This window comes from Nematolebias whitei, chromosome 3 (genome assembly GCF_014905685.2).
Source record: "Nematolebias whitei isolate Nwh7 chromosome 3, NemWhi1, whole genome shotgun sequence".
Classification (NCBI taxonomy): Eukaryota; Metazoa; Chordata; class Actinopteri; order Cyprinodontiformes; family Rivulidae; genus Nematolebias; species Nematolebias whitei.
This window is the reverse complement of record NC_056500.1, coordinates 32,019,856-32,043,085: the sequence shown is the minus strand read 5'-3', so window position 1 is coordinate 32,043,085 and position 23,230 is coordinate 32,019,856. Positions and strand designations below refer to the sequence as shown.

The 23,230-nt window shown below is 41.5% G+C and overlaps 1 protein-coding gene across 1 annotated transcript in view; it reads right to left on the bottom strand.

Moving 5' to 3' along the window:
• The window catches only part of LOC119407998 (leucine-rich repeat-containing protein 52-like), a 22,615-nt gene extending 4,962 nt beyond the window's left edge, over positions 1–17,653 (bottom strand). Inside the window, exon 1 of the mRNA XM_037674832.1 lies at positions 17,017–17,653. Within this exon, the coding sequence (XP_037530760.1) occupies positions 17,017–17,653 (637 nt within the window). The remainder of the gene's footprint in view (positions 1–17,016) is intronic.
• Between the last annotated feature and the right edge of the window lie 5,577 nt (positions 17,654–23,230).

Here is a 23,230-nt window from a genome sequence, read left to right as displayed (position 1 = left end):
ATATATATACATATATATATATACATATATATATATATATATATACAGGGGCAGCACGGTGGCGCAACTGGTAGAGCTGCTGCCTCTCAGCGAGCAGGTCCCTGGTTCAAACCCCGGTCCGGGGGCCATTCTGGGTGGAGTTTGCATGTTCTCTCCGTGCATGCGTGGGTTTTCTCCGGGTGCTCTGGTTTCCTCCCACAGACCAAAAACATGCATGTTAGGCTGATTGGTAACTCTAAATTGTCCCTAGGTGTGAGTGAGACAGTGAATGGTTGTTTGTCTCATTTGTCTCTATGTGTCCCTGTGATGGACTTGCGTCCCGTCCAGGGTGTACCCCGCCCCTCGCACAGTGATTGCTGGACATGGGCACCGGCGACCCCCGTGACCCAAAATGGAACAAGCGGATAAAGATAATGGATGGATGGATGTATATATACATATATATGTATGCATATATACAGATATAAATACATATACATATATAATATATATATATATATATATATATATATATATATATGTATGTACACACACTTATTTATATATATATAATATATGTATATACATATATATATAATATATGTATATACATATACATATATATATATATATATATAGATGTGTGTGTTATACAGTAGTTTTAGTTTCACACATGAAAAGGCATTCAAACACCTTGCACTTTACAGAACAAGAACTTTAAATTTCCAAATCTTAAAAGGTAAATTGTTAACTTCAAATAAATATATGCAGTCATATGTTTATGTGCATGAACAACACATCTGAGTCAGCAACATTTCTAGCTGGTTGCTAACCCAGTGCAGTTAATCAACTTGTCTGAGTCTGCAGCAAATCTGGGTGGTTATTAACCCACAGCAGCAACCGGACTCCGCAGCGTTCGGTTGTCAAACCAACCCATCTGAGTCAGTGACATTTCTGGTAATTCTACTTTTGTTTCTGTGAATTTGCTAATTTGCGGACTTGGCAGCTCTGTGACTGCAAGGTGATCTCATTGGTCCTAAAATAGATTTTAAAGAAAAATAGAGTCATACTGACCATTTTATTTATTTTTGGTGGTAAAAAAAACATCTTTAAAAAGCATAACAAACAAAACTGTATATCAATCCTGTTATCTAGCATATAGCAAAGTTTGAGATTATATATGCAGAAAACAGATCTTAAAGTTCATCAGAGCTTTTTGTATGAGACAAACTGAGTTTTCTTTAAAGTTACTTTGATGGTCCACAACATAAAATTCAAAAGTTCTTGTCTCCACATAAATAGAGGAAATCAAATAAAAATGTCCCTCCATGTCGAGGACACTCTTAGGAGAGCATTCTGGAGTTTTCCTCCTCATATCATCACAGTCCAAGGTGATGATTTGTCCATAGTGAAATAAAGTAGACAGCTCCAGCAATACAGTTTATTTGATTCCTGGCAACCAAATGAAAACAAAATACATACAGCATACGTACGTGATGATGTACATCGTCAGGGCCATACCACATTTTGTCAAACAGGACCTTAAGTAAAAAATAAAAAAAAACTCCACATTTCAGTTTCTTTAAAAATTGACAAAATATTCATTATATAGCAATTTTTGAAAAGTTATCTCCTCTCCATTGGTAAGTCCAAAATTATATTTTGACTTTTTTATTATTATTATTATTATTATTATTATTATTACTATTATTATTATTATTCCAGTCTAGAATTTAGTGAAGTTGCTCCAGCCCACCAGACCTTTCAGATCCAGTAACAGATGTAAAAGGTAAGTGCTTTATTTACAATTGTGAGTTTCCAGGGACACAGGAAAGCTGCAGGAGGCAAGAAATGGTGAGTATGGTTCCTTAATGATACTGTTTGTAATCCAGAGTTATTACTAGAGAGCCTTGTCTTTCTTCTTTAACAGGCAGGGAGCAGAGACCAGGGGATTCCAGGGCAACGATGACCAAGGTGATCAGTAAGTGAAATATATAGATGGAGAGTAGCAGGACGGGCCTCAAGGCTGAATGGTAGGATGTCAAGGATGTTGGATTCAAATTTTACTGTAATGCTTGTAGGTAGCAGTTCCAAAGGTGGAATCCAAGAAGACACTGGAAAATACAGACTGACTGGTGACTCAAGGGAAAACCAAGGATCAAGGAAGTGGACACAGGAGCTGTGAGAAGCACAAGGAGCACAAAGGTTAGTATAATCTTTAGCACGGAGGATATTCACTAGGGCTGTCCACACCAGGAATGAACAATGCCCCAGCAGAGTCTTGTTAGTCCAAACAATCTTAAGTACTGGCAGATCTCATCAGCTGGCTGGAGGTAGCTGTGAGTAATTGGCTGTTCCCTGCTGCTCAGAAACTGCAAGAAAAACTGTTAGGTGGTGGGAAACCCCAGAAACCTTACAAAAATGATACATTGTTTTCACATGTGTTGATTGATGATCAGACATTGAGAATTTGTTATTTAATTTAATTTTTTTTATCGTTTTTAATTTAATTTTTCAATGTTTATTTATTACATGTGGGGTTGTGTGTATTTCCAGGACTCTAAGGTCAGAAGCTGCAGTCTGAAACTTCACAGGCTCTGCATGCTGGGCTGCATTGCAGATTTTTTCCTCAACTTTTAAACTTTCTAGAATGAAAAATCCCTGCAGCAAACAGGATGGAAAACATCATATCAAGATAAGTTAGTCTGGATAGAAAAAAAACTTAACAGGATTAATCATTCCAACAAAATTTGTTTTTTAATGCATGATAATTCAGTGAGGAGACCAGAAAGAAGACTGTGATTGTCTGTCTGAGGTGACACAATGGAGACTGGTCACAAGATGCAGGTGCTACAGAAATGACTGCCACAAAACCCTGCAGCTCAGAGACAAGCTCGAGGCTGGGGGCTATTAAGATAAAAAATAGTACTGTATGAATGAAATCAGCAGCAATAAAAGAAAAATTACACAGAAATGTTTATTAAAAGAAACAGCAAATGCTCATCCAAACACATGCAAAGCTTTCTATGAGATCTGAATGTCTCTGTTCCAAACGAAAAAGAGTGCACAATTAGGTCAGTAGTTCTAAAGCTGTGGAGAGCACACCCCCTGGGGGGTTCGGGGCTATGCCAAGGGGGACATGATGTTGCTCAACTTTAGTTTTTTGTGTTTTTCTAAGCCAGAACTAATGCAGCAATGCCTCGTTGCAGTTTGAACTTATTGTAGGGGTGCAGAAAAAGACAGGAGAAAGAACTGGAAGTGACAGAAATGAAGACGTTGAGGTTTTTCTTAGGAGTGACAAGGATGGATAAAATTAGGAATGAGATCATCAGAGGTACAGCACAGGTTGAACAACTGGGAGATAAAGATAGGGAGGCCAGACTAAGATGGTTTGGACATGTCCAGAGGAGGGACCGTGGGTATATTGGTAGAAGGATGTTAGAAATGCAGCTGCCAGGAAAAAGACAAAGAGGAGATATATGGATGCATTTAGAGAGGACATGAAGGTAGTTGGAGTGAAGACAAAAGATGCAGAGGACAGAATGAGGTGGAGGAGGATGACTCACTGTGAAGACCCCTGAAGAGGGAAAAGCTGAAAGAAGAAGAAGGGGTGCACAAAACAGCAAATGATAAATCCATGTATAACTACATTTTTTATTTTTTAGTAGACAACTTACTTTCTTCAAAGTGGGGGATGACAAAAGTTTGAGAACGATTGAATTAGGCAAACAAACCAGGGTGTGATTCTGAACCATAAACATGCATGTGTATGAACCTGCAGTTTGCCCTCTGGACCAGAAAAATGCCCTTTTGAATTATTTTTTCATTTGTAACATGAATGCTGGCATTTTTTGATTAAATATCATTCAATATACCAATGCCCTAAAATTCTCGATCAACAGAAGATGCCATATTCTCTGTGGTCCACACGGCTCTCACCCACCTGGAGCAGAAGGACTCCTACGTCTGTGTGCTCTTTGTGGACTGCACGTCTGCCTTCAATACCATGATGCCCCAGACCCTCATGGAAAAACTATTCACACTAGGACTAAGCCCCTCCATTTGCAACTGGGTCATGGACTTCTTAACAAACAGAGTGCAGTCCATGAGGATCCACAACTTCTCCTCCTCCACCATAACCATCAGCACAGGATCCCCTCAGGGCTGTGTGCTGAGCCCCCTCCTGTTTACTCTGCTAACGTATGACTGCGCACCGACCCATCCAGGCTGTCATATAATAAAGTTTGCAGATGATACAGCGGTGGTGGAATGCATCACAAACAAAGATGAGTCCAACTACAGGTAGGGGGTGGAACACCTGGAGAGCTGGTGCAGGAAGAGCAACCTTCACATCAATGTGAAGAAGACAAAGGAGATGGCCGTGGACTTCAAAAAGGAACAAACACAACTACACCCCCCCCCCCCCCCCCCCCCCCCCCCAAAAAAAAAAAAACATACGAGGATCTCTGCAGTGGAAGTGGTCTCCTACTACAAGTACTTGGATGTGAACCTGAATGACAACCTCAGCTGGGACAACAACACCACCAGCCTGATCAAGAAAGCTCATCAGAGTCTCTACTTCCTCAGGCGACTGAGACGAGCTGGTCTGGGAAGCTCAGTCCTCACCTCCTTCTACAGGTGTGCAGTGGAGAGCATCCTGTGCTCCAGCATCAATGTGTGGCATGGAGGCTGCACAGCTGCAGAAAGAAAAGCTTTGCAGAGAGTAGTGAAGGCTGCACAGAAGACTGTTGGAGTCAGCCTCCCCACCATCACAAACATCTACACTTCCAGTTGCATGAAGAGGACCACCTACATCATGAAGGACCCCACTCACCCAGCACACACACTTTTTGTCCTGCTCCCCTCAGGAAGGAGGTTGAGGAGCATTAAGTGTAGAACCACTAGACTGAGGAACATCTTCTACCCTGAGGCTGTTACTCTCATGAATCTCTAACCAGAATAATCACTGTGAAAAAAAAATCACTGTAATGCCACTTGATTGTTGATAAAAGCTGCTGACTAGCCATGCTGCTGATTTATGTCATGCTGCTGTGTTCATTCGTACTCATCTGCTCATCCAGACTCATGTTCGTGCTGCTGCTGTTCGGCAGATTGTGTTTGTACTACTAGTGTTTAGTGTACTCTTAGTTCAGCATATTTCTTAGTTCATATCTTAGATCTTATTAATGTTTTTCCTTGACCTTGACCTTGAAATGTGCATTGTAATTTTGACACTCATCCATCCACACATACACATGTGCATGCTTGCTGGACTCCCATGTTGTGCCACTCCTAATGTGAAGGTAAGGCAGATAGTTGGACACAGAGGAGTGCTGGAGCAGCCCATAAACACTCCTCTCCTGCCCGATAGTGCCCTGCTGACAGCTAACCAGCAGATAAACAAAATGAGCAGATATGCCCCATAAACGGCGGAGGCCGAAGTTATAAGTTCATTTGCATATATTTTGTCTCAAGAAGAAAGTCTCATTCAGTGCCATTAACCCTTAATTATGCAGAGCAGAACATTGATTTAGCTAATTTATTAGTTGCAGCACAATGCCAAGAAAAGAAAGGCGGAGATAAGAAAAAGAAAGAGAACTACAGCAGGAGGAAGCAGCCCTCTGCTCTCCTGGATCAAACCAGCAGCAGCTACAGAGGATAAGGAGGAGGCAGATGAAGAAAAAGGTCGGTCAACACCATGTTAAGTGACAAACTGTTTGTACAGAGACCTTCCAGGCTTAAATTAGTTTTAGCTTGATTTTTTCTCTCTCTCAATAATAATAAATTAAAATTTCCCTGTGGGAAAAGTAGTTCTAAATTTTGTCCATGACAGTCAGTTACAGTTTGGTGAGTCTTAGTGTTGTAATACTGACTCTGCATCCACTCTGACACACTGAATTTTGTTTTTTCATTATGTATAAGTCATAGTCATCAAAATGACAAGAAATAAAGGCTTGGAATATTTCACTCTATGTGTAATGAATCTGTATAATACACAAGTTTCACTTTCTGAAATGACTGACAAAAACAACTGAACTTTTCCATGATATTCTAATAGTTTTTTATGTACCCTGTGCTTAATTTGAGACAGATTCTGTCGGAACATGATATGGGAACTCTCTTATTTTGACAGGGTGCATTCCGATAACTTGGAACTGGTAACAGTCTTATTAATAATAAAGTTATGAACAAATATGACTGCCTTGAATGAATAAAACATATTGGATATGTAAACTGAAAATAATTACATAAACACTCATTTTAAACACAACAGTCACTTACAACTTCTTAATGTCACATATGAGCTGCCCCTTCAAGTAGCATTTCCGTCTCGACCCTGCTCATCTACTTTCACAGACTCATGTTCAGGTTTGTGCTGCTGTTCGACGTAATGTTTTTATGCTATTAGTGCTTAGTGTATATTTAGTTGATGTTTTTCTTAGTTCATATCTTAGATGTTATCATTGTTTTTCTTTTACATTTTATTCTTGGATGTAACTGGGACCCTGTGTACATAATTTCACTCCACCACATGTACCACACGAGGTGCGAATGACAATAAAGAAACTCTGACTGGAAAAAATCTCTGTCCCTAAAAGGGTGGTGGGGGTGAGTGCAGGGCTAACAAGGCAGTTGTACGTGGGCAGGAGCTCACAGGCGACTGGAGGTTTCACGTGTGGAGTTGGACAGTGCATTCAGCGGAGAAGAGTTGGGCTCGGAACCGTCAAGTAGGGGGGAGGAGGGATTAGGATGCTTGACAGAAGTAGAGTGTTTACAAATGTTGGTAAACTTAGAAGTTGAAGAGCCCGTTAAAATACACCAAAATGCAGGAAATCCCCAGACCCAACGCTAAGCCCTTGATGTATCTGTAAATAACTGTTTCTGTACTGATTGAGAGAGAAGTTGCTCCTGTAAGGATGACACCATGTTAGTTCTGGGGGTGTTGATGTAAGGGCAACATCTTTCCTTGCAAATAATCTTAATACATCTTTGTCAATCTTCAATTCTGGACTCCTGAGTAATTATTCCAAAGAATTTTTCTAACAGAAAACTTTCATCATTTAAAGGCAAGAGACATGCAGGGATAACTTTTACACTTCATCATTGAGTGAACATGTTTCCAGATGGACACTGGCATGATCAGAGCTGTGAGGAATTAATTAAGCTGCAGGGCAAACAAGAGCAGAGCAATTTATGAGCAGATTTATTATATCAGGGCTTTTGAAATCAGAGTGGTTGTCGTCTCATACGTGGGGGAAAATCTGTTGAAAGTATAACTATCTCCTGATCACTCACAAAAAATGTACCCAAAAAAAAAATGCTATATATTTGACTTTCCTCCTCCTCAGAATGCAAACTAGGAACAGCTACAATGCATCATTTCAACAAGTATATTCTTCCAAACCAGTGCAAACTACTGTATGTAGGGTTTTTGTCCTGTCTCTGTCTGTTTTCTCATGTTTCCAGTTCAGCTCAGTGTTTTCTGTCCTTGTGTTCAGCCCCTGTCTCACCTGTGTCTCATGTTAATCATCGCAGGTGTCTGTCGTTGTCCCAATTAATGTGTGTATATATATTCAGTTCCCTGGTGTCTTGTCTTTGTCTCGGGATTGTCCTCATGGTGTGTTCTGCCTTCCGTCCTGTATTCTGTTTACTCGTGGGTACACTGCCCCGTCAGCTTCAGCTTTGTTTTTTGTAAATAAGTACTTTTGATTTCTTCCACGAGCCTCCTGTCATCCTCCTACACTTGGGTTCAACACTCCTGATGGCAGAACCTGACACTGTACCTCTATCTCTGTTTTTATAGCTCTTACTACTATTAATACAGATTTTGAAATCCACACATTTTAGTTACTTTACGTTTGCATCATGATGCATTTTTAGTGTGCAGATATGTATATTCTGTGCATACTAAATGTCTACTGACCTAAAAATCATTTTTGTGTTTTCTGTACAATATACAAGGAGATTAGAGGCTTTCATTTTCTATTTTAAGTATAAAGGAAGAGTGAGGACCTCTCTTCAGACTCTGTGTGTGCATGTTCTTGAAGCAGTCTTAAGCAATATATGATAAAGGAAAATGGAAAACAATTAAATATATCCATCCATTATCTTTTACCTGCTTCTTCCTTTTTGGTCACGGAGGTCACTGTATAGCAGTCAGTGTGCGCGAGGCGGGGTAAACCCGGGACAGGTCGCAAGTCCATCACAGGGACGACTAAATATAATATATTTGGGGCACTATAAATAAATTTAGCTGTGCGTAACAGTCATTTATCAGAATGATGGCTCCATTGCTGTTGGAAGACCATAAAGGTGAGACTTAAAGAAAAGAAGCAAGGCTCAAAAATGTGTTTATCTGGTCACGGATTATACTTGTCTCACAGAGCTGATCACTTCTGATACTAGTTTCTGCCAAGTCCTTATTAACTTTATTTGTTGGGAGGCCGGGCTCAGTCTTAATAAGGCGAGGAGCTCCATCAGCTGGGGGAACTCAGAGTGAAAGTTGCTGTTCCTCTGCATCAAAGGAAATCCTCTAAGATGGTTCGGACATCTGATTAGGATGCTTCCCTTCATAAGTTTTCCAGGCATGTCCTACTGGGAGAAGATCCCAGTGCAGACCCTGAACTCTCTAGAGGGATCCTATTTCAACTCTGGCCTGGAAAGACCTTGAGACCCATCAGGCGACGCTGGAGAATGACACTAGGAAAGGGATGTCTGGATTTCCTTCCTGGACCTGTTGCTTCTGCAGCCAGACTAAAGGTAAAGTAATGTATGTTTGTCCTAGAAGTAAACAGATAAAGTCACTAACCAGCAGAGTTGTATGCAGTTAGCGTTGGGACTTTTTACTTTCAGTATTATGTTCTAGCCTTGTGTCTTTGTGTAGAGAGATTAAATTATCTCAAAATGCTGACCCACCACTCTGTTCCCTCAATTCTCTGTGGAGGTTTCCTTTTGTGCCCACTCATGTTACACTCAATGAACACCGGAGACATCTGGAAATACGCTTAAGAAAGTTTCTCTTTAGTGCAACATTTTGCTCAATCAAGGACAGAAATCTTTTCCTGAATCCGGAGCTTATAAAATACAGAGGAAAAATGTTTTGGGCACTTCCAGTGAAGCTTCAGTATCTCACAGTGCAGCAGATAAATGCATCACGCCAGGCTGGGAGAAGACCTAGAATAGCTAACCTTTTTCTTCATCACATCCACAAGGGCTGAATAACAAACGCCTTCACACTCCTCTCAACTGCAGCATTAGTCAGTTTACCTCCATCCTCTTTTTCATAATTTCTGCATATGATCACTTCTTCTGCTACAGATTAGGTGGAGAGAGAGAGAAAGAGGTGAAGGTCAAACAGCTCTCTTTGTCTCTTTTCATTCCACCTTATCAGTTGTTCTGCTTTCATTTACATTTTTGGGCACATTTTACTGTTAGTCTCCCTTAACTGTTAATCAGCCTTTTTTAGTCTTTCTATTGCTCAGAGTTTTGCTCTGACGTCTTCATGCTCTCTATTCTCATTTCATTTTATTTCATCACTCACATGTGCGTGCACATATATGCATATGGTCATGCTGTGCACACAAACTCCTGAGCTTGCACTCCTCTGTGCCTCATGTAATCATATCACCAACACACCCACACAAGCACAGCATTAGTCCTGGTTTCAAGTTCATACCGTAAAATATGCCGAGACATATAAACGTCTAACTTCTCTATGTAGGCCAGTTGAATTTGATATGGTTCTCCATAGCAGATGGGTCAGAGGGACAGTTTCAGATGATAAATAATGCATTATCTACCGGTATTAAAGTAAATTGATGCCCGCTTGTCATAATGAATGTTTTAATGGATTTGAGTGACAGTTCTGGGGCACAGATGGTTAAAAACACATTAATAGTCTGGTGGGGTTTTGTCTTGGCTGGTTTTAAAGTCCAGCACAATCTGTTTTTGTGCAGTTATCCTTTCATCTCCTGTTTTCTATTGCCTTAAACAGTTTGCAAACACAGTGAAAACCTCACTTCTTTCTAATCATTTTGTCTTTCTTCAAACCCGTTGTCCAACATTTATTGATTTATGAGTGTTTACTCCGCCCCGTGTGCATCCCCTGACTTTAGCTCTTTGTCCTCTTTCAGGACACTAAGGGACAGACAGAAACAGCAAAACCTAGAGATAAATTAAAACTGATTATTTTGGATCTATAGTGGCCTGGGTGTTTTCAGGTTAACTGATATTTAGTCCATGCATCTGAGCTCTGATCGGCTTACTTTGTTTTATTCTGTTTATTTTATTTTCGGTTTACTTTGTTTGGTCACTTTTTTCACAAATATTTACACTTAAATTTAACAATGTTTAATGGGCAACAACACAACCAGCCTGATCAAGAAAGTTCACCAGAGACTCTACTTCCTCAGGTGGCTGATGTGAGCTGGTCTGGGAAGCTCAGTCCTCACCTCCTTCTACAGGTGTGCAGTGGAGAGCATCCTGTGCTCCAGCATCAACGTGTGGCATGGAGGCTGCACAGCTGCAGAAAGAAAAGCTTTGCAGAGAGTGGTGAAGGCTGCACAGAAGATGTTGGAGTCAGTCTCCCCACCATCACAGATATTTACACCTCCAGATGCATGAAGAGGGCCACCTGCATCATGAAGGACCCCACTCACCCAGCGCACACACTTTTTGCCCCGTTCCCCTCAAGCAGGAGGTTAAGGAGCATTAAGTGTAGAACCACTAGACTGAGGAACAGCTTCTACCCTGAGGCTGTTACTCTCATGAATCTCTAACCAGAATAATCACTGTGAAAAAAATCACATCATGTTGCTGCTGATCTGTTTCATGTTGCTGCTGATCTGTTTCATGTTGCTGCTGATCTGTTTCATGTTGATGTGTTCATGCGTGCTCATCTGCTCACACAGACTCATGTTCATGCTGCTGTTCAGCATATTGTTTTTACACTATTAGTGCTTAGTGTATTTTTAGTTTATGTTTTTCTTAGTTCAAATTTTAGAACTTATTACTGTTTTTCTTTTACATTTCATTGTTGGATGTAACTAGGACCCTGTTTACATAATTTCGCTCTACCGGTGTGAATGCCAAAGAAACTCTGACTCTAAATGTGTTAGCTATAGCCCCACTGCATTTTTCTTTTGTTGTCCTCTGTTGTTTGTCACTGTTTATGGTGGATATGGACTCAGACCAAAATGAAGAGCATGAGAAAAAAACTAAATAGGCTTCTGAGGCAGCAGCTAGGAACTGAACACAGAAACTGTTTTCACATTTTTCTGAGTCCACCTCAATCTTAAGGTAAACAACAATCTGGGGGACTTGTTTCTTCTCAAGCTCTCCAACTTCCTCCTGTTACCTTCATATCCCACACAGAATAACACTGGAAATGGAAACTCTTTCACAAACACACACTCGTGCACACTGTCCTTATAGTGGAAGCATGAGCATCTGGTTTTGAGCATCATCATAAAACATCTGGACTGAAGGGCCAAAGCGTATAGCAACAGGCGGATGAGCACAACCAGGTGCATACTGTGTGGGTTCATGAAAGTCCAGTGAGCTACCAGTAGTGAAGAAAATGTGGTACAAAGAGAGTAAACCATCAAAGGCCCCTGACATTACACAGACAGGATGAAAACAGAATAAAAGCCCTTAAAAGTAACACAAACATTGTGTCACAGTTTGTGGTGGTTGAACCCATGAGGGCTGACTGAACACAATTAATCTGAGTGAAAACTTAAAATTTATTAACAAAAATGGCTGATATAGCTGCAACAACTTGGGAAAACAAAACAAGAAAATGATGCAGAAAAATTGGTCCATGCATTTGTCACATCTAGACTGGACTATTGCAATGGTTTATTATCTGGGTGTCCAAATACGTCTTTGAAACGTCTTCAGTTGATCCAAAATGCTGCTGCCAGAGTCTTAACTGGAGTTAGTAGGAGAGATCATATTTTTCCAGTTTTAGCTTCTCTCCATTGGCTCCCTGTCAAGTCCAGAATTGAATTCAAAATCTTACTTCTAACATACAAAGCTCTCAACAACCTAGCTCCATCTTATATTACAGATCTTATTGTTCCATATTTTCCTAACAGAGCAGTTCGCTCTCAGACTGCAGGTTTACTTGTGGTTCCTAGAATTTACAAAAACATAATGGGAGGAAGATCTTTCAGTTATCAGGCTCCTCTCTTGTGGAACCAACTTCCAATCTCTGTCTGTGAGGCTGACACATTATCCAGTTTTAAAACTGGGCTTAAGACTTTCCTTTTTGATAAATCCTATAGTTAGGGTTGGCTTGGGTTTTCTGAGCTGTCCTTTAGTTATGCTTCTATAGGCTTAGACTGCTGGAGGACAAACAAAATCTGAAAGTAAAAGAAAGAGTTTGAAAGGAGCCATGAGAAATCCATGCATGTCTATGTTACAAAATTATTTATTTACAGCTTTTTTCTTTTTTTTTTCATCTTTAACCTGGATCTGACATCCACATATGCAAGAGTTCGGGTCTTACGAGGTTAAATCACTTCTTGGTCTGTTGCGTTCATATACCTCCTCCTATATCTCCTACTCACTAGTGCAGCTACAGCGTGCGCTCTCAGGACATTATTACCTGCAGTGTTCCCTCAGTGAGGACTGAACTTGGCAAAAGGTCCTTCTCCTACTCTGCCCCTGTTTTCTGGAATTTCTTGTAAAAAGATCAGAAGCTCTCGACCTTGACCTCTCTAAGTGGCTTTAAACATCTGCTTCATGGCAAAAACCAACGCAGACATGTTCCTGTTTTTAGTCTTTTACATCACTTTATAATGTAGCTGTTTTTGTTTAATTTTTTAATATAATTTTCTTCCATTTATTTTTAAATTTATTTGCCTTCTTTTAAAATTGTCTACTATTGTCATCATTCAGGTCTCTCTTGTAAATGAGTCCTCATGGCTCAATGAGACTAACCTGTACAAATAAAGGTTGAATGAATGAAAAAAAAAGTGATGACCTTTAACCCCATGACCTTGAAACCAATAGAAATCACTGTTGACCCCTGATGTCTCCAGCTGTGGTCAGACATCTCTATATTAAACAGTTATTAACTAGAGCTAGTTAAAGAAAGATGTGACCTTTGACCTTGACTGTTGACCTCGTGACCTTGATATCAACATGGATGTTCTCTGACTCACAAGGTGTCCAGCTGAAAAGTTTGATTTTTCCATGTAAAAATAAAGTTAGAGTTAGAGTTTGGATAAAAAAAAAATGTCAACCAACTGATGCATAATTTGTGTTAGCTTGGGTGGCCATCTTAAATTTTAATTATCTTTCAGTATGTGGTGGGGCTGGCAGCACGGTGGCGCAACTGGTAGAGCTGCTGCCTCTCAGCGAGCAGGTCCCTGGTTCAAACCTCGGTCCAGGGGCCTTTCTGGGTGGAGTTTGCATGTTCTCTCCGTGCATGCGTGGGTTTTCTCCGGGTACTCCGGTTTCCTCCCACAGTCCAAAAACATGCATGTTAGGCTGATTGTAACTCTAAATTGTCCCTAGGTGTGAGTGAGAGAGTGAATGGTTGTTTGTCTCGTTTGTCTCTATGTGTCCCTGTGATGGACTTGCGACCCGTCCAGGGTGTCCCCCGCCCCTCGCACAGTGATTGCTGGACATGGGCACCAGCGACCCCCGTGACCCAAAATGGAATAAGCGGGTAAAGATAATGGATGGATGGATGTGGTGGGGCTCGGGCTCACGCTCAGATATTACCACACCAAATTTTAGCACAATATGTAAAAAATAAAAATAAAAATGCTTGAGCTGAAGCTGAAAGAAACTGAATGGAGCACAAATATCTGAAATTAGCTGAAAAGTAGCAGAAAGAAGCTGAAATTTGTGGGGATTCCAGAATTTCTGTACCAAACCACATTTTCTGCAGCTTCCTTGCAGCTTTGCAAGGCAGAGCCTAGAACCAGCAGCTGATTACACTCAGCTGACGAGCTCTACGTAGTATTTACAGCTGCTGGAATCATTAGATGCCACATGGTACTAATCTACAGCGTCAGGGATTCTGATTTTGGTAAAACAAGAATAACTGTTTCCCTGTGGTCCTCGCAGCTCACGTTTTCCTGTCTCTGGTCCTTGGGGCTTCTCCTCCTAGCATCTAGTCTCCTTTTGCCTCCCCATGTTTACCTGAAGTCAGGAACCCTTGTAGATTCTCAGCCTGGAACCTCCATCTGCAAACTCTACAATACCCAAAACAATAAACATCAACCACCAGCCTCTGTGTCCATCCTACAACCAGCCACTCTCTTCTTGGTCCTGGAATCCTCTGCCTTCCTCTCCAAGCCTGAAACTATGCAACATAGTAAGACAGTATAATTTACTCCTCACATTTCAATATCAGTTCAAAAGGAAAATACTCACACTCTTGTGTCTTTGCAGGTCTTCGCTGTTCCCCTGATAACCTTGTCCCTGTAAATAAACTATTTACCTTTACTAACCTGTGTGCTGGAGTGTCTTGCTTTTCAGTTTTGCTACTCTCAGTGTGTTACAATTATTGTTTAATCGTGTCACAATTAGCAGAAAAAGCTGTAAGACAGGGAAAAGTGCTGAAATTAGCCAAAAGAAGGTGAAAAGAGCAAGAACAATGGTGACCTTGAACTTTAACCCTGTGACATTGAAATCAATTGGGGTCATAATTAACCTATGAGGTGTCAAGCTGTTCAGTTTGACATACTTATGTGAAAGAGTTTTAAAATCAGAGCTATTTAAAAAAAAGGGTAACGTTTGACCTTTGACCCTATGATCTTGAGATCAATATGAATTATCTTTGACCCACAAAGTGTCCAGCTGTGAAGTCTGACATGTTAAAAGAGTTATTTAAAAATGGGGTGACCTTTGATCTTAAACTTTGACACCATGAACTGAAAATGAATACAGATGATATTTGACATTTGAAGAGTCCAGCTGTTTAGTTTAACATTTCATGTTAAACGTTTATCAGAGCTTTTTAAAGAAAGGGGTGACCTTTGACCCCAACAACCTTAAAATCAGTATAAATCCTTGTTACCCTGAGAGTTGTCCAGCTGTGAAGTTTGACATTCCTACATTACACAGCTGCAATAGTAAAGCTCAGAAAAGAAATTGTCCACTGAATGACAGACGTTAACTTTAGCAGTCATCGACGATGATGTGGACAAGGAAGCAGAGAGATGGCTCCGGTCACCTCAGCTGCACGAACGTATGGGCCAGATTGCCCCGGTGTGCAAGGGCCCTTTATCACTGTTTACAGTTTAATTTTAAAATTACCGGTAGTGTGAAGTTTTTAAAATGCAAAGTTCTGAAAACAAGTATGTTTTATGACTGCTTTTTCAACTTTTGTTAGCTTCAAAAAACACTTTTGATTTCAGATTTAGAGCTGCTGTAGTAGCTCATTACGATCACTACGATATCCACACACTTGTGCTTCTTAATCCCGACCATCCATCCATCCATCCATCCATCCATCCATCCATTATCTTTTACTCGCTTCTTCCTTTTCAGGTCACGGGGGTCACTGGTGTCCATATCCAGCAGTCACTGTGCGAGAGAAGGGGGACATCCTGGACAGGTCTCCAGTCCATCACAGGGACACAGAGACAAACAACCATTCACTCTCTCACTCACACCTATAGAGACAATTTAGAGTTACCAATCAGTCTAACATGCATGTTTTTGGTCTGTGGAAGGAAACCGGAGTACGCGGAGAAAACCCACGCATGCACGAAGAGAACATGATAACTCCACCCAGACAGGCACCCGGACCGGGATTTGAACCTAGGTGACCTGCTTGCTGAGAGGCAGCAGCTCTATCAACTGCTCCACCGTGCTGCGCTTCTCCCTAACTTCCAAATGAATGAGAGGCAGACAAACATGCAGACTGAAAATTGAGCCTCAAACAGTTTCTATGTATTAACTGTAAATTAAATCTTATACATTTTTTAACTGTTAGGAACAAAACTTTTAAAAGTTGCACACATGATTTTTATGTTTCTTTAATGTTTTATGTAAGTGATATGACAAGTTGAAGAAAACAAGTGGAGAAAATATTTAAAGTTAAATTATACCCGAAGCCTGAAGATTGTTGTGCACTCTGTGTTTAAGAGGGAGTGGTGGTGCAGAGGTTAGAGAAGGTGGGCCTGTGATTGAAAGGTCACCGGTTCAACTCCCCGGACCGACAACATCCAAATGTGGGTGGGAAAGGTGAAACACCCACACCTGGCTCCAGCCTCATTTGCCCCACTCTTGGTCTTTGAGCAAGGCACTTAACCTATGGGCACATATTAACCCCCCACCATCTGCTCCCAAACAGGTCTCTCTTGAAAATGAGTCCTTGTCACTCAATGAGCCTAAACGTTAAATAAAATAGCTTCTATAGCAGTAAGAGAATTGCTGAGTCAAAAAAGACAAAAAAAAATGGTTATGTTTTGATAAAGTTTGTGTACAAACAAGGACAATTTGTAAAAGATTGGAAAATTTTAGTCAGCTTGACAGTTGTTGTGACACCAACAATTGTCAGCTGAACATAATATAAAAATGCAGTAAAAATCATAAAACTCATATGTAAAAGATCTAGTTTAAACATTTAAAATCAAACTTTTTGAGAACCATTTGAACCTTAAAGAATGTCTCTGCTTTGGAGCTCAAAGATTGGATTTTCTCATGGGTTTCAGCAAAGCCCTATTGATGCCATTATTTTTTTATTTTTTTAACAGTATTTTAAAATTTTGTGCAACACATCCAAATGTTACAGCACACTCTTCCTGACTGAGTCACAAGTTGTTAATTTGCACTCTTTATTTCAAAACTACAGGGCATCTTTTTTTAATTAGCTAGTTATAGGATGCCCCAATAAACTATTTCACTAAACACACAATCAAATGACCTAATTAATCTAAAGTGACATGAATGAATGACAAAACCACTACGGGCCCAGAATTCACAAACCCTGACTCTCTTTCAGTCAAAAACCAGAAAGAAAGGAGACACCTGATGATCTGCTGATCAAAGCTCATGTTGGATCACGCTCACCTTGGAACTTGTAGCTTTCTATCTGCACCCACAGGCAGAGGTCCTCCGTGTCACAGTCGCAGCTCCAGGGGTTCCCGCTGAGCCCCAGGGAGCGCAGAGCCGGCAGGGCGATCAGGCTGCTGATGTTCAGGCTCGTCAGGTTGTTCCGGCTCACATCCAGCACCTGCAGAGCCACGTTCTCCGTAAAGGCGTCCGAGTGGATGTCCCCCAGGCTCGGGTTATCCGTCAGCCGCAGCATCACCAGGGACGCCAGGGGCCCGAACGTCCGGTCCTCGATCTGCAGCAGGGTGTTGAAGGACAGGTCCAGATAGGCGAGCTTGCGCAAGTTCCCGAAAGTGGACTCGGAGATGTCTGTCAGAGAGTTGTTGCTGCAGTCCAAGTAGACCAGGTCGGACAGGTAGTTGAGCTGCAGGGCAGGCAGGGTCCCGATGCGGTTGTTGGAGAGGATGAGCTGCCGGGTGGCCAGAGGGAGGTCCATGGGGAACTGGGTCAGGTCCTGCCCGGCGCACTGGACCACCAGCTGGTCGTCGCACACGCACCTGTTGGGGCAGCCGGCCGTGAGAGCCGGAGCCGGGGCCACCCCCATCACGAAGAGGAAGAAGAAGAGAAGCCGCAGGGACTCGGGCAGCAGACGCATGACGAGGCGGCCCCGAGCGTCATGAACTCCGGCTGAGCTGGACTCCGCCGCGCTCCCCGGGCATCCTGCATGAGGAGCGTGCACAGAGGACGGACGATGCCTGCTGTTTCTATCCAGCCTCTCTGTCTCTCTCAGGACCGTGGGTCAGTCTCTCACACGCACGCTGGCGCACCGCGCACATCTAGACATCTCTTCAGAAGGTGACCGACCGACGCAGAACTAGATCTGATCCCAGCTGAAGATCAGAACCGCCTTCTCTGACTCTCATCTTTGGGAGTCTCTGCCCCCAAGCATTTTGTTTCGCTTCCAAACAATCAGGACTGGAACCATTTCCAGAATCTTCCCAACAGACACGCGCTTCGCTCACATCTCCTTTAGTGTTTTCTGTGGTTCTGGTGTCAGTGGAGTGGGTTCTGTCCTCGCAGTGGACAGACAGAGTTCGGCTGTGACCGCTGCTGAACACCCCCCTCTCCTCTGCACATGCTCACATGCTGCAGCTTCTCACACACTGGAGTCCTGCTGCTGCCTGGGACTCCGTCATATAGGTGAGATGCGCCGCTGACGTCACCAGACCACGCCCTCTTGAAAAACAAGAACAAACTGTTATATTAGTCTTGCAAACTAAAATATGAAAACATTTGGAACAATATTGCAAACATGAAAACATGAAGGGTGCAGTTTAAAACTGTCCACTCATCTTCCAGATATATTAATATGATTTATGAAATACAGGTAAGCCCTCAATGTAAACACAGTGGGGGAACCCCATTCATCATCCAGCCATCCATCATCTTTCGTCCTTTTTGGGTTGTGGGGGTCACTGGTGCCAATATCCAGCAGTCACTGTGTGAGATGTGTGTGGGACACCCTGGACAGGTCTCCAGTCCATCACAGGGACAGAGAGAGACAATAGAGACAAACAACCACTCTCTCACTCACACCTAGAGACAATTTAGAGTCACCGATCAGCCTAACATGCATGTTTTTAGTATGTGGGAGGAAACTGGAGTACCTGGAGAAAACCCACACATGCATGGAGAGAACATGCAAACTCCACCCAGAAAGGTCCTCGGCCAGGATTCGATCCAGCAACCTTCTCACTGAGAAGCAACAGCTCTACCAACTGAGCTACATGGCAGAGTTTATGAGTAAGAAAAACCCACGTTGTACTTGAACTCAGTGACAAAAGCGCACATGAAAAAGCAAACCTCTGGAGAAGGAGAATAACAGACACGTTCCCTCAACTGACCGAGTTTCTCCGCACTAATATAACTTGTCAGTGGTTACAGACGTCGCCTCACACCTCACATTGCTGAGCAAACACTTCAGCACATACTTCTCAGATGGAAACGTTGATGCCTGGAACTGGGTCCATGATCCATTTGCACCAGCTGCAACAGCAAATGGTCTGACAGATGAGACAGAGGAGCAGCTCCTGGAGTTATGTGATTGGACATTAAAGGCCAGATTCCAGCAGGTTAATCATGCTAACTTTTGGGTTGTCCTGTCACATGAGTATCACGAGGCCTCCCCTTTCCTACCATACGTACCTTTGTGAATCACCTTGTTCCACTTTGACTACAATGAAAAATAAGTTCAGGGCACGTTTACAGGTAGAAGATGAGAGTCTGTTGGTCATCCATCACTCCAAGAATAGAGAAACTGTGTGGCTCATCCTTCTCACTAATTCACCGTCATATTGATGTGACTCACTGATTCAAGACTAGAACCTAGTACAAATATTTACTGTTACATTTCTGTTCAGTGTTATGTAAAATTTTCTGTTGAATAATGGCAATACGTACATTTATTATGTTCATTATGTCAAAAGTATATATATCGTATTAAAACTATTCAAATTTATTCAGCATAATTTTTTTTTAATGCAGGTCTTAAATATTTAGGTACAAAAATATTCCCACTAAAGGGTATACAAATGGCAGTAAATTGTATTTAATCAGCATGAGGATTATGAGGAAAGGAAAATTTTGGAGTTAAAAAGTTTGAGAACTGCTCTAAGCCCTGCACAGATTTACCACAGCTTATCTCACATGCTCCACTGGCTAATTTCTTTTTCTGCTCTCAGTAGCAACACTCAGATTGGACTGTGAGCTGTTAAACTATTATAGATGTTTTAAAAGAATGCAGTAATACACTCAGCTGTCTAAACAGTAGTTATTTTTTACAGAATGCTCACCGTCTTCTTACTTTACCAGAGTCTTCTAATGTTTATTTAAATCAGAAATCAAAGTTTTATAGGGTAAATGAAAAAAAATTGAATAAGCAGTTTAATACAGCCCTATATGGGTAATTGATGAGGTCTTGTGCATCAAATTGGTAAAATAAAAAAATATATATAAAATAATCAAAAATATTAGTAGTAAGAACAGTTAATAAATTATATCCTCATTATTTGAATACAGGGTGTGAAAGTTATATCTTAAGTCTTGTTTTTTCTTGCAAGAGCCACATGGATGTATTTTCTCTTTGAAAAGTACTTTAATCAAATGCATTCTTTAGTGAGTGTCACAAAAGAAGGTTAATACTTACAGACCAGAAAAGATGCACTTATTCTACTTTCTTCCTGCTGTACAAACATTTACTTTGATGGACTGCAAGAGCACTCATATTAAACTAATTGACAGATCAGGTGCTACATCATCTTGCAGCAGTGTGGCAGTTCATCTTACTTGCCAAAAACAATATTGATCTGGGAATATATCAGAGAGTCAGAGATTCTTTATTGTCATTCGCACCACATGTGGCACATGTGGCACATGTGGTGGAACGAAATTATGTACACAGGGTCCCAGTTACATCCAACAATAAAATGTAAAAGACAAACAATGATAACATCTAAGATATGAACTAAGAAAAACATCAACTACAAATACACTAAACACTAATAACATAAAAACATTACGTCGAACATCAGCACGAACATGAGCATGAGACTGTGTGAGCAGATGTGCACGCATGAACACATCAACATTGAAACAGATCAGCAGCAACATGAAACAGATCAGCAGCAACATGATGTGATTTTTCACAGTGATTATTCTGGTTAGAGATTCATGAGTCTAGCAGCGTCAGGGTAGAAGCTGTTCCTCAGTCTAGTGGTTCTACACTTAATGCTCCTCAACCTCCTTCCTAAGGGGAGTGGGACAAAAAGTGTGTGTGCTGGGTGGGTGGGTGGGGTCCTTCATGATGCAGGTGGCCCTCTTCCTGCATCTGGAGGTGTAGATGTCTGTGATGGTGGGGAGACTGACTCAGACAGACTTCTGTGCAGCCTTCACCACTCTCTGCAAAGCTTTTCTTTCTGCAGCTGTGCAGCCTCCATGCCACACATTGATGCTGGAGCACAGGATGCTCTCCACTGCACACCTGTAGAAGGAGGTGAGGACTGAGCTTCACAGACCAGCTCGTCTCAGCCGCCTGAGGAAGTAGAGTCTCTGATGAGCTTTCTTGATCAGGCTGGTGTTGTTGCTCCAACTGAGGTTGACATTCATGTGTACACCCAAGTACTTGTAGCTGGAGACCACTTCCACCGCAGATCCTCTTATGTTCAGGGGGGTGTAGGTGTGTTTGTTCCTTCTCAAGTCCACAATCATCTCCTTTGTCTTCTTCACATTGATGTGAAGGTTATTCTCTTTGCACCAGCCCTCCAGGTGTTCCACCTCTTGCCTGTAGCTGGACTCATCATTGTTTGTGACACATCCCACCACCGCTGTATCATCTGCAAACTTTACAATGTGACAGCTTGGATGGCTAGCTGCACAATCATATGTTAGCAGAGTAAACAGGAGGGGGCTCAACACACATCCCTGAGGAGAGCCAGTGCTGAGGGTTATGGTGGAGGAGGAGAGGTTGTGGATCCTCACTAACTGTGGTCTGTTTGTTAATAAGTCTAGTACCCAGTTGCAGATGGAGGGGCTTAGTCCTAGTGTGGATAGTTTGTCCATCAGGGTTTGGGGGATCATGGTGTTGAAGGCGAATGTGAAGTCCACAAAGGGCATACGGACGTAAGAGTTTCTGCTACAGGTGTTTGAGTGCAGTGTGGACCACAGAGGAGATGGCATCCTCAGTTGATTGGTTCTCACGGTATGTATACTCATGAGGATCCTCGTTGATGTTGATGATTGTTTTGATGTGAGTCATGACCAGTTTTTTGAAGCATTTAGCGATTATCGGGGTGAGGGCCACTGGCCGATAGTCATTCAGACCATATATAAGTTAAGAGAACATCTGAAATTACTCTATCTTGTGTTACAGTCTGCTTCATCTTTTCTTGTTTACATCACTAACCTTGCAGTATCTTATAGGGTAAGGCCATAAAACAATCTAGCACTGTAGTGGTCAAAGTTAAATTGCAGCGATCTGCACAATCAAAGAGCATTGTGCAGGATTTTTGGAAACAACATAAAGGCTGCAGCCCACCAGCAGACAAGGAGAACTCAGACACTCTCTTTAGAGCTCCATGTGACTTTTGAGTATTATGTCTTGAAGATTCATTCAACCTTCATTTATACAGGTTAATCTCGTTGAGCCTTGGGGACTCATTTGCAAGAGAAACCTGATTTCTTAACAGAGTGATGACATCTGTGGACAACAAAGACAACAGAAGACAATCATAAAAGGAAGAACACAAATTGAGAAGAACAAGTGAAAGAAAATGGTATAAAATTAAACAAACAAAAAAAAAACAAACAGCTAGGTTGTAAGGCAATAACAATAGCAACATGTCTGCATTGGTTTTTGCCAGGAACTTGACAGATGATAAAACAAGACGGGTAAATCAGATTATGACTGCTTGCTACACCAAATTGACAGATTTTGTATGACTTTATGGGACACATGTGGACACAGCTCAAAGACTCCCTCTTTCAGGTAATGAACTGATCAGATTATTACATATAAAGTATGCTTGACACAAACTTCATGAGTAAACAAATAAATGCATTTTGTTATACTGTAGTACATATACAGTGTATATATATATATATATATATATATATATATATACACTAACAGTGAGGAAAATAAGTATTTGAACACCCTGCGACTTTGCAAGTTCTCCCACTTAGAAATCATGGAGGGGTCTGAATTTTTCATCTTAGGTGCATGTCCACTGTGAGAGACATAATCTAAAAAAATAAAATCCGGAAATCATAATGTAAGATTTTTTAAATAATTTATTTGTGTTACTGCTGCAAATAAGTATTTGAACACCTGTGAAAATCAATGTTAATATTTGGTACAGTAGCCTTTGTTTGCAGTTACAGAGGTCAAAGTTTTCCTGTAGTTTTTCTCCAGGTTTTCTGCAGCAGAGATTTTGACCCATTCCTCAACACAGATCTTCTCTAGATCAGCCAGGTTTCTGGGCTGTTGCTGAGAAACAGAGTTTGAGCTCCCTCCAAAGACTTTCTATAGGGTTTAGGTCTGGAGACTGGTTAGGCCTCTCCAGAACCTTGATATGCTTCTTACGGAGCCACTCCTTGGTTCTCCTGGCTGTGTGCTTCGGCTCATTGGCTACACACACACACACACACACACACACACACACACACACACACACAC